Source organism: Microcaecilia unicolor, chromosome 1, assembly GCF_901765095.1.
Source record: "Microcaecilia unicolor chromosome 1, aMicUni1.1, whole genome shotgun sequence".
In the NCBI taxonomy this organism is placed as follows: domain Eukaryota; kingdom Metazoa; phylum Chordata; class Amphibia; order Gymnophiona; family Siphonopidae; genus Microcaecilia; species Microcaecilia unicolor.
The window spans coordinates 268,399,791-268,415,651 of record NC_044031.1 but is presented as its reverse complement, the minus strand read 5'-3'; the positions used below and the strand labels follow the sequence as shown (position 1 = coordinate 268,415,651).

At 42.6% G+C, this 15,861-nt stretch overlaps 1 protein-coding gene across 1 annotated transcript in view; it reads left to right on the top strand.

The window, feature by feature from the left end:
- ASTE1 (asteroid homolog 1) overlaps positions 1-15,861 on the top strand; it is a 34,786-nt gene that overhangs the window by 7,826 nt on the left and 11,099 nt on the right. Inside the window, exon 2 of the mRNA XM_030206442.1 lies at positions 551-2,093. Coding sequence (XP_030062302.1) covers positions 780-2,093 — 1,314 coding nt within the window. The 5' untranslated portion in view covers positions 551-779. The remainder of the gene's footprint in view (positions 1-550; positions 2,094-15,861) is intronic.

Below are 15,861 nucleotides of genomic sequence, written 5' to 3'. Positions count from 1 at the left end.
ATATACAAAGACATGATGGCGGGCATTTTAGATGCCTGAGGTGCATATAATGTCCTTATGCTTTAGAAAGCAAATGGATCTATGTACCTAATCAGCCTGATAAGAAATTTTATTTACATAACAGGACTGATTGTGATTCAGATGTGGTAGTTTACGGAATCACTTGCCCATGTGTAATTGGGATGCCCAAGCTGGGGATTGTTTCTGCTGTGGCAGATTGGGACTCGGCTCCAGATAGTATTCTTCTCATCTTCTCCCTCTGCCCACATGTTGTGCTGTTCCAAGCTTGGATATAAAGTATTCCACTGTGGAGAGTCTCTAGGGAGTGGAAATGCCAAAATAAAACAGCAAGCTGTCATATGTGCTTGGTTACCTCAGATTGCGCCCAGCACAGCTTTCAGATGCTAGTCTTTTCCACATTTGTACAAATGGCGCATGAACAGCCAAAATGTAACTTTAATGGAGAGTCAGTTGTAACATGCACTGTTCTAGGCTTGCTTATGATTTTATTCACCATTTTCTGTTGCCTAATAAATATATCTGGTTGTAGGCAATATCTTTCTTGGTGTCAACGCACTGCTGCTCGACAGTTCTGAGATGTACCAGATATCTCCTGCTTCGCTCCAGGCTGTAACTTGTGAAATCTTCCTGAAACACCAACTCTCAAGAAGAGAGAAGCATTTTGCTGTTCATTGGCAGCTAGAACATAATTTTTCTGTCTGGTCACAGATGTACATTTTCAGCATTATTTAATAGTGAATTTCTCTTGGCCTTGCAGAATGGGCATCCATGGGCTAATGAGCTATGTGGGGTCAAATAATCAGTTCTTCAATGATTTGCAGTTAAGAAATACCAAACTAATTATTGATGGCAACAATTTGTACCACCGCCTTTACTTTGATTCCAATTTGGATGTCCAGCTTGGTGGAGATTATGATTCTTTTACTGATATCGTACACAAGTTCTTTGAGACTTTAACTGTTTGTGAAATCTACCCCTATGTTGTGTTAGATGGTGGCTGTGATCTGTCCAACAGGAAGCTTGAAACCCAGAAACAGCGTGCCAGGAATAAGATCCAGCAGGCACAGTCCCTCTCCAGGGGTGGGGGTGGAAATGTACTGCCCCTGCTCATCAGAGAAGTCTTCAAGCAGATCCTGACCAAACTGCAAGTACCTTTTGTCCAGTGCTTTTCAGAAGCAGACCGAGATATCATGACATTAGCCAATGACTGGAACTGTCCGGTGCTGAGTTTGGACAGTGACTTTTGCATTTTTGACCTGAAAGCTGGTTATTGTCCTCTTACTTACTTTCAGTGGAAGAATATTTGCACTTGTAAAGACACAAAGCAGTGCTACATCCCAGCTAGGTGCTTCTCCATAGAGAAATTCTGCACTCACTTTGGTCATATGAACAAGGCCTTGCTTCCTCTATTTGCTGTACTGAATGGCAATGATTATATTAATCTCCCAGCACTGGAAACCTTCTTTAGCAGGGTGCGTTTCCCTGTTGGGATATCTGGTTCCAGTGGCAGGAAGCACCTCCGTATTCAAGGCCTTTTAAACTGGTTATCTGGTTTTCCTGACCCTGCAGATGCCATTGACGGTGTAATACATTATCTGAAGAAACACAACAAGGAAGAAGTAAGGGAACTCCTTCGTTCCTCCATGGAGGATTATAAGCCGTCAGATGTGAACCTTGAAGACTTTTTTCAAAATGGAGCCTATCTATCTCATGATGCCATGGCTCTGAATTTACCAAAATGGGTGCTGGAGGCTTTGGCAAAGGGTCAACTGTCTCCATTCCTCAGTGATGCTCTTGTTCTAAGAAGAACATTTCTTCACGTTCAGGTAGAGAATATGCAGCGGCCTAGCGCTCACGTGATTTCACTGCCAATTCGTAAAGCTCTTTACAGATTGGTATTGACTTCCTCCCAAAACTTGAGAAGGGACTCCCAAATTAGTAAAGTGTCTAACAAACAGTTGGTAAGTGAATATGACAGGATGTATGCTACCCTTAAAAAGTCAAGTGTGGATGCAGAAATTGGACACAGGGATTCCTGCCAAGATGGCTTCCTTTTGGATACACTAATGGAGGTAAATATTTCTAAAAATACCTGGTACATAACAATGTTCTTCATACTACCATTAGACAATGAGAACCATTAACCATCAGCAGCAGTCATTTAATTTCCCATGTTATGGGAAAAATACATATGGTGTATAAATGAATGCAGAAGAGAATAGAAAACATGGGTGCAGTCAATCTCTAGAAAGCTGGGGAAAGCATTTTTTTTTTCTTGCTTGCTCTATATTTGATGTGCTTCCTTATTTTACTTTGCTCAGTGTTTTGGGATAGGAGGAGGAGTGTGGTGTTATTTGAGTGAGATTTCTCTGCTTCTTGTGTTTTTATTTCTCTGGTCCCCTTTTGTCTCTCCTGCCTGCCTTCATATCTTCCTCTGTCCATCTTCCTTCCTCTATTCAAGAAAAAGGGTAGAGCAATTCTACCTCTTAATGGGCCTTTCAATATCTCATTTCCTTCTCTCTGCTAGCACTCACCCACATCTTCATTTCTCTTTCATGGCATTTTCTCTCATTTTCTTCCTTCTTTAGCTCTATTTCCTATATCAAATATATTCCTCTCATATTTCCCCGTGAACTTGCCCCATATCACATAAATTCTTCTGTGTGTTCTCTATGGACTTGCATCTCCAGGAACCTTAGTCTTCTAGGCCAGGGTTTCTCAATCCAGTCCTCGGGACACACCTAGCTAGTCAGATTTTGAGGATACCCACAATGAATATCTTTGTGGGTATCCTGTAAACCAAACTGGCTAGGTGTGTCCTGAGGACTGCTGTAGGCTAATAACCAGATATCTGGTCCCTGAGGCTCCTTTTACTCTTATACACCTGCTATTCACAAGGAAGTGTGGCAGGGAGGAGAAGCAGCTCAGGAGTTCATGTACTTTCATCAGCCAATAGGTACTCATCCTGCAGGGAATGGAGGGGAGGGTCAGGTCCTGGCAGTCTTTGTGTTTCTGGTCAGTTGTGAAACACAGATGTCTCCGATCTGTGGTCCAGTAGCATGGTCTCCACTGGACCCCATAGAAGATGCCTGGAAGAAAACATTTTCCACCTTTTGTCTACATGTTGTTGTTTTTTTATTACTGTGATAGCACCTAATTGATAGCATACTGCACTTTTGAACTTGGGAGAACTGATATAGTCATTATTCTGTTAATAGACCCCATTGAGATTTAAAGTAGATCAGATGTCTAGTTGTTTCATCTCCAAATACTGTATAATTTGACCTCTTGCAGGAACGAACAGCTTGTGCCCCCAATGTGTTTCTGACTTCGGGGGCATTTACTTGAGCTATTTCAAAACTTTATATGACCTTGATACATTCTTGTTAAAAATATTACTTAGCTTAAGATACTGGGCCAACAGAGAAGAGGCTGATGATTGTACATCATTAAAGTACAGCCAAGCTGAAACAAGTGGGGAAAGAATGTGGAGTATGTCTCATGGAATTGTTTCCAACATCCCCCCCCCCCCCAAATTCTATGTGTCTGACCCACAGATGAGAGGGGAGGGACAGTTTGAATAGAGCAGTTCCAAACATTTATTTGGGTTGTATTTAAAAAAAAAAAAAAAAACTGAAACGGTGATGTTTAACCATCAGTGTCATTGTTAAGGGATTTCAAAGGATGTATTTAAGTTTAACCACAGTTTGTCTGTCTCAGTACACATAACAACTAGTAGCAAACTACTTGGTTGATTCCCACTTTGATAAAGAAAGTACTTGTATATAATACGTAAACTGATTTCGTTGCATCACAGGCAGTATATCCAATGCATGGCCCAACTGTACATAGCGACCACAAAGAAAATGGATCACCAGGTTTCACATCCAAATTACTAAGACAGCCGAGAATAGAGAAGGATATGGTAGCAGTGTGCTGGGGAAAGCGTGGGCAGTATGCTCCAAGGAATTATTTTCAGTTCCTATGTGTGTGCTTTGACTGGGAGAATAAAGAGGAGGGGGAAGGAGCAATTTCCTAACTACTACCTATCAGTGTTTCTATGGTGCAGAAATAAAATTACTGCTCCCATAGAAATACAGTGGGCCATTTTCTGGTTGGGGGTGGGGGGACTTCTCTGGAGCCCCCGGTCTAAAACTAGCCCATATTTTTTAAACTTTATGAACTTTTAATTGGATTTTCACCAGCACCAACTTTGGAGAGCTATTGTGCCTCCAGAGATGAAGTGACATTCTTGATCATTTACACATTTCTTTTCATCATTCCATTGGATTGGAAAGAAAAAAAAATGTTTATGGCATTCTCCACTGCCCAGGTAAATAAGGAAAGAACTTCAGATCTGATAGTTATATGCAGAGCATTTAAAGATTTTTCAGAGATAAACCAAGTTGATAAAACATTTCTCAGATGTGGCCAGAAATGCATGCGCTAGCATGTTTTATTTTGTCGGAAACACATGGGGTAATTAAAAAAAAAAAACATTTTTCTACTAGTAAAAAAAGGCCCGTTTCTGACACAAATGAAACGGGCACTTGCAAGGTTTTCCTCGGCTTATGTATGTTTGAGAGAGTGTATGTGAGAGTGACTGGGTGTGAGAGAGAGTGAATGTGCGAGTGTGTGTGAGAGAGAGAGAGTGAGTCTGGGTGCGAGTGTGTCTGTGAGAATGTGTGTGTGAGAATGAGAGTGTGTGCAAGTGCGTATGTGAGACACAGTGTGAGAGAGAGAGTGTGTTTCACACAGATACAGTGGGTGCGAGAGAGAGAGTATGTGAGACACAGACTCTCTGTGAGACTGAGTATATGAGACCAAGAGAGTGTGTGAGTGACTGTGTGACACAGAGAGAGTGAATCTGATACAGTGTGAGACATAGAGTGTGTGAGAGAGTGTGTGTGTGTGACAGAGATACCTCCCCTCCCCCCCCTCAGGTGTCAGCCCCCCCCCCCCTTTCTCTCTGGTGCCTGAGCGTTACTATGCAGGACACTGAGCTCTGGCTGTACTTCAAGGAACTGGCTAATCCTATTTAATAGAATGTACCTCCAACATTGGTCACTTCTGCTTGTCATGAACCCGGAAGTACGTGATATTAGTTCAGGAGATGGATACAGAGAGCAGGAATGCCTCAGCCATGTAGTCAGCTTCAGAATGTTGGAGGTGCGTTTTATTATATAGGATATGTAAAGTATGTTTTATACAACTGTGTTGGTGAGTGTATAAGTACATGTGCAGACCAAAAACTGTGTACTTTTTTTTTTTTTTACACAATTCAACAGGTAGGATTTCCCCAGGGGTAGCCTTACAAGGGCAAATTAACTTGTTAAATTGACTAGCATCCTGCATGCAGTTCTTTTACAAACAAACTGTATCTTCTATCCAGTAATGTGAAATACTGGTAAATCAGAGACACTGCAGCTGCTTCTTTACTGGAGTCCGTATGCAGAGCTGGTTTGTCCTTGTGTTATACCTTTACTTCACACAACTCTTAGAATTCTTAACCCCTCCCCCCCCCCCTTTTTTTTCCCAGTTTCAGGACCCTCTCTTGAATCTTTTATTAAGTATGTCCCATATCATTCCATTGTGCCTTATTCTGAAATCCCTCATTTCATCGCCCACTTTCTCAACTTCTTATTCACCACCTTTACCCCTCTAGTCAAGTGCTTCTCAACCTAGTCCTTGGGGTAAATTTGCATGCACTGTCATCTTGGTATGCATACTTATTGTGGATATCCTGAAAACCCAACTGCCTGGGTGTGTCCCAAGGACTGAGTTGAGAAGCTCTGCTCTAGACAACAAAGGCTTACCACTACACTTGATTCTAGGCCGTTATGTTACAAATCAAAACTTCCTACTCATCATTTTACGCCTCACAATGGATTATCACCTCTGGCAGATACTGGTCTGACAGTTGAGACAGCAGTTAGTCCCTGTGCATTCCTCCTAGCCCCATCCAGACCATGGCCATTCCTGAGGTCTGCTGAACAAGATGTGAGTCATCTGGAATACACAGTGTGAAAAGAATGACCCACATCCCGGACCACTTTGATTCAGGACCTAAGCACCTTAAATTTAGAAAGGAAAATCAATAGTTATTCAAATTTTATCACTTCCTGCCAATCTGGACATATCTGACGAAAACCCTTGATTTGTACCTGGCAATGCACTGAATCTCAGCTATTGGTAAGCAAACCTCTGATACACCCATAGTTGCCCCTATTCTGAAGGAGTGAGTTCCATATTTCCTTAGATCTGTCTCCACTATCCTTAGTGTTTTGTTCAACACTGCTGTGAACTTGAAATGAATGATACTCCATCATTATTCATCAAAATCACTTGCCCCCCATGCACCTTTGTTTCGCAGGAGTTTCCTGCTGCTTCAGGGCATAAAGGGCCATCATTGTGCTTGCAACATCAAATGTCCTGCCTTGAACCTGAAGCAGTGAGGTACTCCTGCGAAACAAGGCCCTTGTTGGCAGTCAGGACCGTGCTGGCATTTTAGATAATGAATAAACTCATTGGAAATCCCTGTCTAAGAAAAATTACCGTCATGTGCAGGTAAGTTCTGAAAAATGTCTTTGAGCCTATTTATGGACACTTGATTTATTTAAATTTACACACAGTTTGAGTTTTTATTGGATTTGTACTGTATTCTGAAACCGAGGGGCAGGAATGGGCCTACAGTTCTGTCTAGCAACTGCTCCACCATCTCTCATTGTAGCTGCCACCTCTACCAAACAGAAAGGGGAGGAAGAATTAACATCCGCAGGATCTCAGTTACAGGTGAACAAGACAGTGGCTTACCTAGGGTATTTTATATCACACAGTGGCGTACCAAGGGGGGAGCGGTCCGCCCCGGGTGCACGCCGCTGGGGGGGTGTCGACTCCGCTGGTTCCCTGCTCCCTCTGCCCCGGAACAGGGAACCAGCGGAGCCGACGCAGCTCCCAGCGACGTGCACTTGGGGCGGAGTGGCCCTCCCACCTGTCCCCTTTCCTATGACAGTGGTAAGAATGCGCTCCGAGGGGGGGGAGTGCATGCGCGCTGAGGGGGGGGGGTGCCCAGCGGCGAACCACCCCATTGTGTCAGCCGCCCTCGCTATGGCACTGATATCACAACAAGGAATAGAGAGTACTAGTGCTATACAACAACACAACAATTGCTCTAAAATGGTGGCAAATAGTACTTTTGAAAAACTATGGTTCTGTGAAGTGCATTGAGCTTTTAAAAGGGAAAAAGCCTCTGAAACCAACCCAACCTCCTACCCAGATGAATGTTTTCAAAAACCAAGGGTTGAGGAAAATCAATGGGTTATTTCTCATTACTGGCATAAAAAAATCCTTAAATTCTTTAGTACAAAATGCTAAGCGTCACAGAACTGACATAGATGGATCCACAAAAAGAAGTAAAAGACTACTTAAACCTCAAAGTGCAGGTAAGCAAACAACGTGTGTATGGTTGGTCCATCACACCAACTTTGGACAGAGTTTCACTGTAGGTAGCTGTGTCAAGGCGTGGGTGACCTTAAACAATGTGTTATAACAAAATAATTAAAATGTGAAGAAAACAAACACGTGCATTCAAAATATAAAAAACAAAGTGCAAAGACAAACTCGATCCAAAAAGTCAAAGGCTAAAGTATATAGTTGAAAGGAAGTACTTGCCAATTAACTTAGCCACGTTCAATCTTTGTAGTTAAATATCCTGCGATGATGTTTTCAGTAAACGTATGTTACAAATTTTAAAACCAAAAAGAATTAAATCAGCTACCTACAGTGAAACTCTGTCCAAAGTCGGTGTGACAGACCAACCATATACACGTTGTTTGCTTACCTGCACTTTGAGGTTTAAGTCAAGTAGTCTTTTACTTCTTTTTGTGGATCCATCTATACTCAGTTCTGTGAAGCTTAGCATTTTGTACTAAAGAATTTAAGGTTTTTTTTATACCAGTGATTAGAAATAACCCATTGATTTTCCTAAACCCTTGTTTTTGAAAACATTCATCTGGGTTGGTTTCAGAGGCTTTTCCCCTTTTAAAGCTCAATGCACTTCACAGAAACATAGTTTTTTGAAAGTACTATTTGCCACCATTTTAGAGCGATTGTTGTGTTGTTGTATAGTATCCGGGGCCGGTCATTTTTTAACACCCCCTCCAAAATCCAGTACTAGGCATACCGAGAATGCAAAACACTCAGGATGTATAGAGCAATTCTACCATACCATAAGCAGTGATTTCTACAAATCACACAAGGGTTGTATGTAGGAAAAGGAAGCATCTTAAACACTGCAGTGAGCACTAGAACATCAATTCACCTTTTGTAAAACAAAGATCGTCGATCCTGCATCCTGCACAGTCAGTGCCAACTGAAAGCCATGTCTTTTTCACAGACACAGATACACCCTAATCCACTATAGAATAAGTAACCATAATCTATTTAGACAAAAATTAAACTGAAACCCCAAGAAGCCAGATCTGCATATAATGCAACGTCACAGAAACAGAAAATGTCCACTAGTACTGTGCAAAATATAAAGATAGCAGATGTAAATTTCACCACTTTACAAATTAACAATTAGAAATAAAACAAATATAGAAAATAAAATAATACCATTTTATTGGACTAATACATTTAGCTTTCAGAGGCCAAAACCTCCTTCCTCAAGTCATTACAGTATACTGTTGTTACAGTATCCTATCCTGACCTGAAGAGGGGGTTTTGTTCTCCAAAAATTAGTCAAAATGTATTAAAATTAGTCCAATAAAAAGATTACCTTATTTTCATGTCCAATTTTTAAACATTAACACAGCTACAATACTACTTTATCCTAAAGAAAAAAAAAACCCCTTTTATTTACAGTTTGTTGTCTCTGGTTTCTGCTTTCCTCATCTTCACTCTCTTCCGTCCATCCAGCATCTGCCCTCTCTCTCTCTCTTCCTTCCAACCACTGTCTTCTCTCTCTCTCTCTCTCTCTCTTTCTCTCTTTCTCTCTCTCTCTCTCTCTCTCTCTCTCTATGCCCTTTCCATCCAATATTTGCCCTCCCTCTCCCATCCAGCCAGGGTCTGCCCTCCTCTCCCATCCAGGATCTTTCCTCTGCCCCCTCTTTTCAGCCCTCAGATCCAGTCCCATTATCCCACCTTCCCTTAGTTCCCAGTTTCAGCCCCAGCCTGTTTCTTCCACCAGTCCCAGAGCTTCAGCCCCAGCCACTTTCTCCCTGTCCCCTTTTCAGCCCCTAGTTCCAGAATTAGCCCCCTTATCCCACCTACCCTCCTTTTCAGACCCCGGTTTCAGTCCCATTCATCCACCTGCCTTGCATTATGCCCCAGCCCTATTCTCTCATCTGCCCCCCCCCCTTCCAGACCCATTCTCCCTCCTGTCCCAGGCATGGCCCCGTCCAGCTACAACCCCCTTCTCCCATCTGAGCCCCCGACCCAGTCCCCACCTGTCTACCCTCAGCTCCCTCGACAGCCCCCTTCTCTCTGCCACCCGGCCCCCTGCAAAGCACTTTATAAACATCTGAATTGGCAGTGCCAGCGTGCAGCGCCTCATGTCCGCCTGTGTCTTATGTAACTTCCTATTTCCGCGAGGGCGGGACACAGACAGTGATGGGAGGCCCGAGGCGATCTGCTTCTTTCACAGGTGGGCGTGAGGTACTGCATGCTAGCGCTGCCCTGCTGATTCAGATTTTTTTAATGCATTGCAGGGGGCCGGGTGGCAGAAGGGGGCTGTCGAGGGAGCTGAGGGTAGGCAGGTGGGGACTGCGGCACCAGCAGCATGAATAAAAAAAACAGAGCGGGAGCAGAGCACCCCCCCCCCCCCTCTATGCTTACACCCGGTGCAGACTGCCCCCACCAGAACAGGATATGAAAGCCTTTAGAGAAACCCTAAAACAGCTGATGTGCATCATCAAGCTGAGAGCAGGATCAAATCCATTTCCTCAGGACTTCTATATTTATGGGAGATAGAGTACCTCAAAACCCCTTTCATTCTGTACCTCCTACTGCTAATGTAATGCCTTGCTTCAGGCACTTGGTTACAGGTTCTTGGCTCTACACTTCTATGCAGTCAGGAAAGTGACATGCTGATTTATTAAATCTCCAGCAGACATATTTATTAAGTGACCTGCTTCTCCCTGCACTTGACATTCTGATGCCACCTGTGGATCCTCCCCCAGACTGATCTGACTGGGCTTCACTGACTACTTGACTGCCTATCCCCTCTGCAAAAGGAATGCCCCCTTCCAAGACATAAATTTGTTCTCAGTCATCTTGTTTCAGAATCTTTAGACAGCTCGGACCTGTGAAACAAGTGTGGGAGGATTGTGTCTGAGAGCATGCTCAGGTACAATCCTCCCGCACTTACCCCTGTGGTCAGAGCTAATAGTGTGCATGCTATTAACTCTGATCATAGGGGCGGTATAGCCCCATGCTGTTCCAGTGCTAATTTTAGAACACTATTTGGAACAACGTGGAGCTTATCATCTGCCTGTGAGTTCCCCTGCAGAGTACTGCCTATTAATCGTACTGGGAGTCCCCCCTGTTGCTGTTTATGCCTGCTACTTTTTAAGGCAATATGGTGAGAGTAAACTAAATATTTATTTATTTTTGTGTTTATGACATACCCCACATTATCCCAAGCAATCTCAGGTTCAATATGGCCTATAAAGCACAGTGAAAACAAGCATATACGGAAAACAATGCATAATATGTTACACATAATATCAAAAGTACAAAACCATTCCAAAGATAAACACCACCAAGATAACACAAACTTGTGTAGAACTGTAATCCTAAACTAAACCTGGTGAAGTTCCCCATGGAAAGAAATTTCCTGAAGAGGAATGACTTCAATAATTTGCAGAATAGTAAGTAATTATCTTGATATCTGATGGTATTTGGTAGAGAGTTCCACCATTTGGTACCTTGAAAAGTGATTTTCCTGTAATTGGGAAGAAGAAGTTGGAGAAAATTTCTAGTGCCAAAGTGAACATTACACAGAGGGAGCCTACTAGATTTTATTAGTAACTTGAAGCTATCAGAAGGAAAGAAGGGTCTAATACACTTCAGTTTCCAGTTTGCTAACCACAGAGGAAACCTGAGATTCAAAACATGAGATGCCTATGTATAGGGTACTCCCTTCTTGCCTCTAAAAGGGGGGGGGGGGGGGGGGGGGGAGCTGAACAGAAGAGACTGAAAAAAGGCCCTTCTCTTTTATAATAATGGTAACATTTATTAGAGTAAATAAATGGTTACAATAAAATCTATTTTATCCCAGTATTACAGAAAATTGAATTCTTATTTATATCAGTCCCAATTTCAGTATAAGGAAAATAAAATTCTCTCTCTCTCTCTCTCCTTTGGAATCTATCAGAATCTGACTTAGTACAAGATGTGCTTAGGCAGAATACTGAAGGTTAATTTTGTCCAATCACTTAATGCCGTATATTTTCTCTCTTGTCTGGTATTCTTCAACTCTGACCTCTAAGGTCACCGTCACATAATTCTGTTTCTTTGGTATTTTTCTCAATTGTTTTATCATTTGCCCTTTGTAACCTCCTTCCCTCGAATACTTATCACTCATACTTGTCCTTCACTGAAAATGTCCCTGTATTATGTTTAGAGCCTGTTTAGACACTTGTTAAAGTTTATGGCCCATTACTAGGGCTGAGCAAGCTTGTCTATGGTCTGTGAGAAGACCCAAGAAGACACAAGCTAGCTAATTGCCCTACTAGATCATAGATAAGGGAATAAATTATATATACAAAACTGACTGATGTGCAAAACCAGACCGCTTTATACTAAACATCTATCAATAATGAAACCCAGTGTTCTCAGAGTGCTCCAAGGGTAGGAAATACTATCTATGGTGAAGCTACTGATTAGGTTCTAGTCAAAGGGATTGGTCAAAGTGAGGAATTTTAGTTTTATCTTTGTTTAGCTTTAATTTTAATTCCGAGGCCCAAGATTCCATCAAGTTAAGACCCTGCTTAATCCTGTGAAGAATGTTTTGAAGGTCATATTTAAGAGGGATAGTGACATCATCGGCATAAATGACAGGTTAGAAGCTGCGGGATTTCACACTATCTCCCACCCACCCACCCAGTCACTCACACCCACTCACTCACTGAAGCTGTGCTATGTCGCTGTGCTGTGCTCTGTTGTGGAAGAACTGGTCCCCCTGGTTCTGCAGCCCCCCCCCCCCCCCCCCCCCAGCTCAGGCCATATACACTAACCCCTACTTTCCAGTATCCCTTTGCTGATCCTGGCTACCCATTACAGGTTTCTTTTAAATTGCTCTATCCTGCTTGTTCCAGCCTCTCCCACCCTGAGCTGCTGGAGGGATGGGAGGACCAGGTGCAGGAGTTCAAGCCAGCGAACTTATACCTGGCTGGTAGGCCTAGCCTGCCAGCATTTTCCATACCATGGATCTTGAGTGAAACAGGAGACCCTTTAGCACTTGAGAAATAATTCCTTCTTTATCTGATCAGTCGAGTACGGCTATCGGTCGGTCACTTTTTGGATCAGTGTTCGCCATGCCTTCCAATCTCTCACAGCTTCTTTCAGTTCTGCTATGTTCATTCCAGTATCTTCCCTGAATTCTTGGGCGGCCTCTTTTTCTTTTACCACTAAACATGCCAAGCATGATGTCTTTTTCAAGGGACTTGCTTCACATTATGTGACCAAAATAAGAGAGCTTTTGTTTTGCTACTTTGGCCTCCAGCGAGACTTTTTTGTTTGATACATTCCAGAACTGCTTGGTTTGTTATTTTGGCTGTCCATGGGATGTGTAACAGTCGTCGCCAGCACCATAATTCAAATGCATCAATTTTTTGCCTGTCTGCCTTTCTCAGTGTCCAAGATTCACAGCCACATGTTACTATTGGGAAGATGATTGCACTGACTAATCTACATTTGGTTGCCAGGCTGATGACCTTGCTCTTCCAGATGTTGTTCATGCTGACCATCACACTTCTTCCAAGTGTTGGCAGTCTCTTGATCTGAGGGAAGCACTCAAGAAAGATGAACTTTTGACAACTTAAATTTCTTCATTGATCTTGATGTCAACATTCACATTTTTTGCTGATGTCATGATCTTTGTCTTTTTGATGTTCAGGTGCAGTCCAACCTTCTCTCTTTCTTCTTTAAATTTCTTGATCAGATGGTTAAGATCCGCTCTTATTCTGATATAATTTGTACCCTGTTAACACAGTGTCTCATTGATTGTTCTTCTTCCACCAGGTCTCTGAGATGCCTGTTTTATCTACGCCATCATTTAATGCTACATACTCTTAACTCTCCCATCTTACTTTTTAGGCTTCTAGCACTTGTATACAGACACTTCAAGTTGTGTTCTTAGAAGCTGGTGAGGATAATTGTGCATCCTTTACCCTTTTCTCTCCCTAAACACTCCTGGCTTTCTTTCACTATTGTTGAAGTGCCTCTATTAGGATTCCCTAAATGTCCTGTTCCTAGGTGACTGTTGCCCCTCCCCCCCTTTTATTAATTTTGAAAGCTGCTCTAACTCCTTTTAAAAATTAGTGCCAGCAGCCTGGTTCCATCCCGGTTAAGGTGGAGTCCATCCTTTCGGAACAGGCTCCCCCTTTTCCAGAATGTTGCCCAGTCCCTAACAAATCTAAATCCCTCATCCCTGCACCATCATCTCAACTATGCATTGAGACTTTGGAGCTCTGCCTAAGTATTTGAAGTAGATCTGTCAGATCAGGCACAATGAACTAAACAAGGATCTTTGACACCCCAAAAGAAACCACTCCAATTTGACAATATTGAGCCAATTTCCTGATACTCAACAAAATCTTTTATCAATGTGTCCAGATGGGTCATAAAAATGTCAACATAAATGGACAATTATGTTCAACACCTTCAACTGTTAATCCCCTAATAGACCTAGAATTCTAAATAAGCTGAGCTCTAGAGCCAAGTCAAACAGCGATGGGGATTGGGGCAGAGAAAGCCCTAATAATAGCAATCGGGCTGTGGGGGCAAATAGAGTGCAGAAACCCATCTGCTTTTAAATAGGTAAAAAGATAGGGCCACTGTACCCTATCAAAAGCCTTGTTGGTGTCTAGTGCAATTACAGCCCCTAACAACCTGCCTCATTCAGCCAACTGCAGGATGTTAAACCTGCAGGTGTTTTCAGTAGACATGCATCTGTGAATGAAGCCCGTTGATCCGGATGGATGAGACAGGAGAGGCAAATTCTCCAGTCTGTTCTGGAGTACTTTAGCTAACAATTTCATGTCCATGTTAAGTAGCGAGATTGGATGGTATATCTCAGCATCCTCCACCTCCCCATTCTTCTTATGTAAGAGCATTATTGTGGCATCTAACAACTCCCCTGCCCCATTGCCTTTGGGATAATGTATTTATAGAAGATGAGGCAATAGGAACTTTCATTTATTCTAATATATTTAATAAGATACAAGAGAACCATCAGTCTAACTTCAGCAATGGAATGGCGGTATAGTCTTTTACTGCTTAATCAATACTTATTACTGGGGACATCACCTGGTCCCTGAACCCCTACTTTCTTTGACTTTATAAAAAAATTTGGGAACAAATAGTTCCAAAATCATGCCAATACATAATTGTGTCCAGGACTAAAATACAGTCACAATCATGTCACTTATCTTTAGTCTTAATATTAGATGCTTCTCTGACCACATCATCTAGATGCCACTTTAAGGCTTTTACTTCATTGTTATCGCTGTTACTTCACCAATGCCACTTTATTGGTATCAGTGGCTTTAAAACCAATCCCTGGCATGGGCTATATTTAGAAAACTCTACAGTCCATTCAAAATATTAAATTCCTGGCATCTTCCTTCAACAAAGGTGTGGTACTGTGATCGAGGGCAGGTCCGGAGTCCAGGTAAGACAGACCACACTGGTTGCAGGTAAAGGCAAATATTTATTGAAAGTATTAGGCAAGGGGTCCTGTTCACAGGAAAGAAGAGGACAAACTTAAAAGCAAAATCCTTGAATGTGACAACATCTTTGGGTGACCTGCTCCTGCAGGGCCACAGCATACATTCCTGTCTCTTGGCACACAGCACACTCTGCTTATCTCTGGCATGGCTCTCCAGTCTCTTATCTACTCGGGACAAAATATAAAGTCTGTGAAGTTCGAAGTTGGACTTGGCCCACCTGACTGTAGTCATTGTAGTTTACACATAGGTGGTGGTGGTGGATTCATATTTCGTGGGGCATTGCTGCTTCCTTCTGGGCCTCCTTAACTGAACTGTGGCCCTGCCTTTTATATTAATGGCAGCTCACCTCCTGGCTGCAGCCCCCCCCCCCCCCCCCCCCCCATATCACTTCCTCTTTGGGCAGGACTAAGAGGTTTAAGGTGGTTCTGACTCTGTGAGGGAGTATTTTTAAGGAAACAAGGTAGTGTCCTATAGACTCCCTAACAAAAGGCATCTTTGTTGAATCAGAATGATGGAACTGATTCACATTTGCTGGCTGCCTCACCCTCCATACTGCTTGAAGCCCTGTCTATTACTGAGGCTCCTCATGCATCTGGCTGGACAATGTCACTTCATCATGTGACAGCCACCTAACTGAAGTGAGTGCTTCACGCTTTCTGTCAGAAGCCTCATTCAAATCTTTGCAAGAGAGATCTCCATACTCTAGATTGTAATGGGCTCTTGACTACTAGTTGATAAGAAATGAATCATTAGAAGATTACTCAGCATTTTGTCTCCTTGATCCTGATAGACCCTGTATAGATGCGTTGCAAAAGGACTTTAGCAAAATGACTTGCTTCATGTATATAGTTTTATTATGAACAAGCGGATGCTCTTCTCGGCTCCA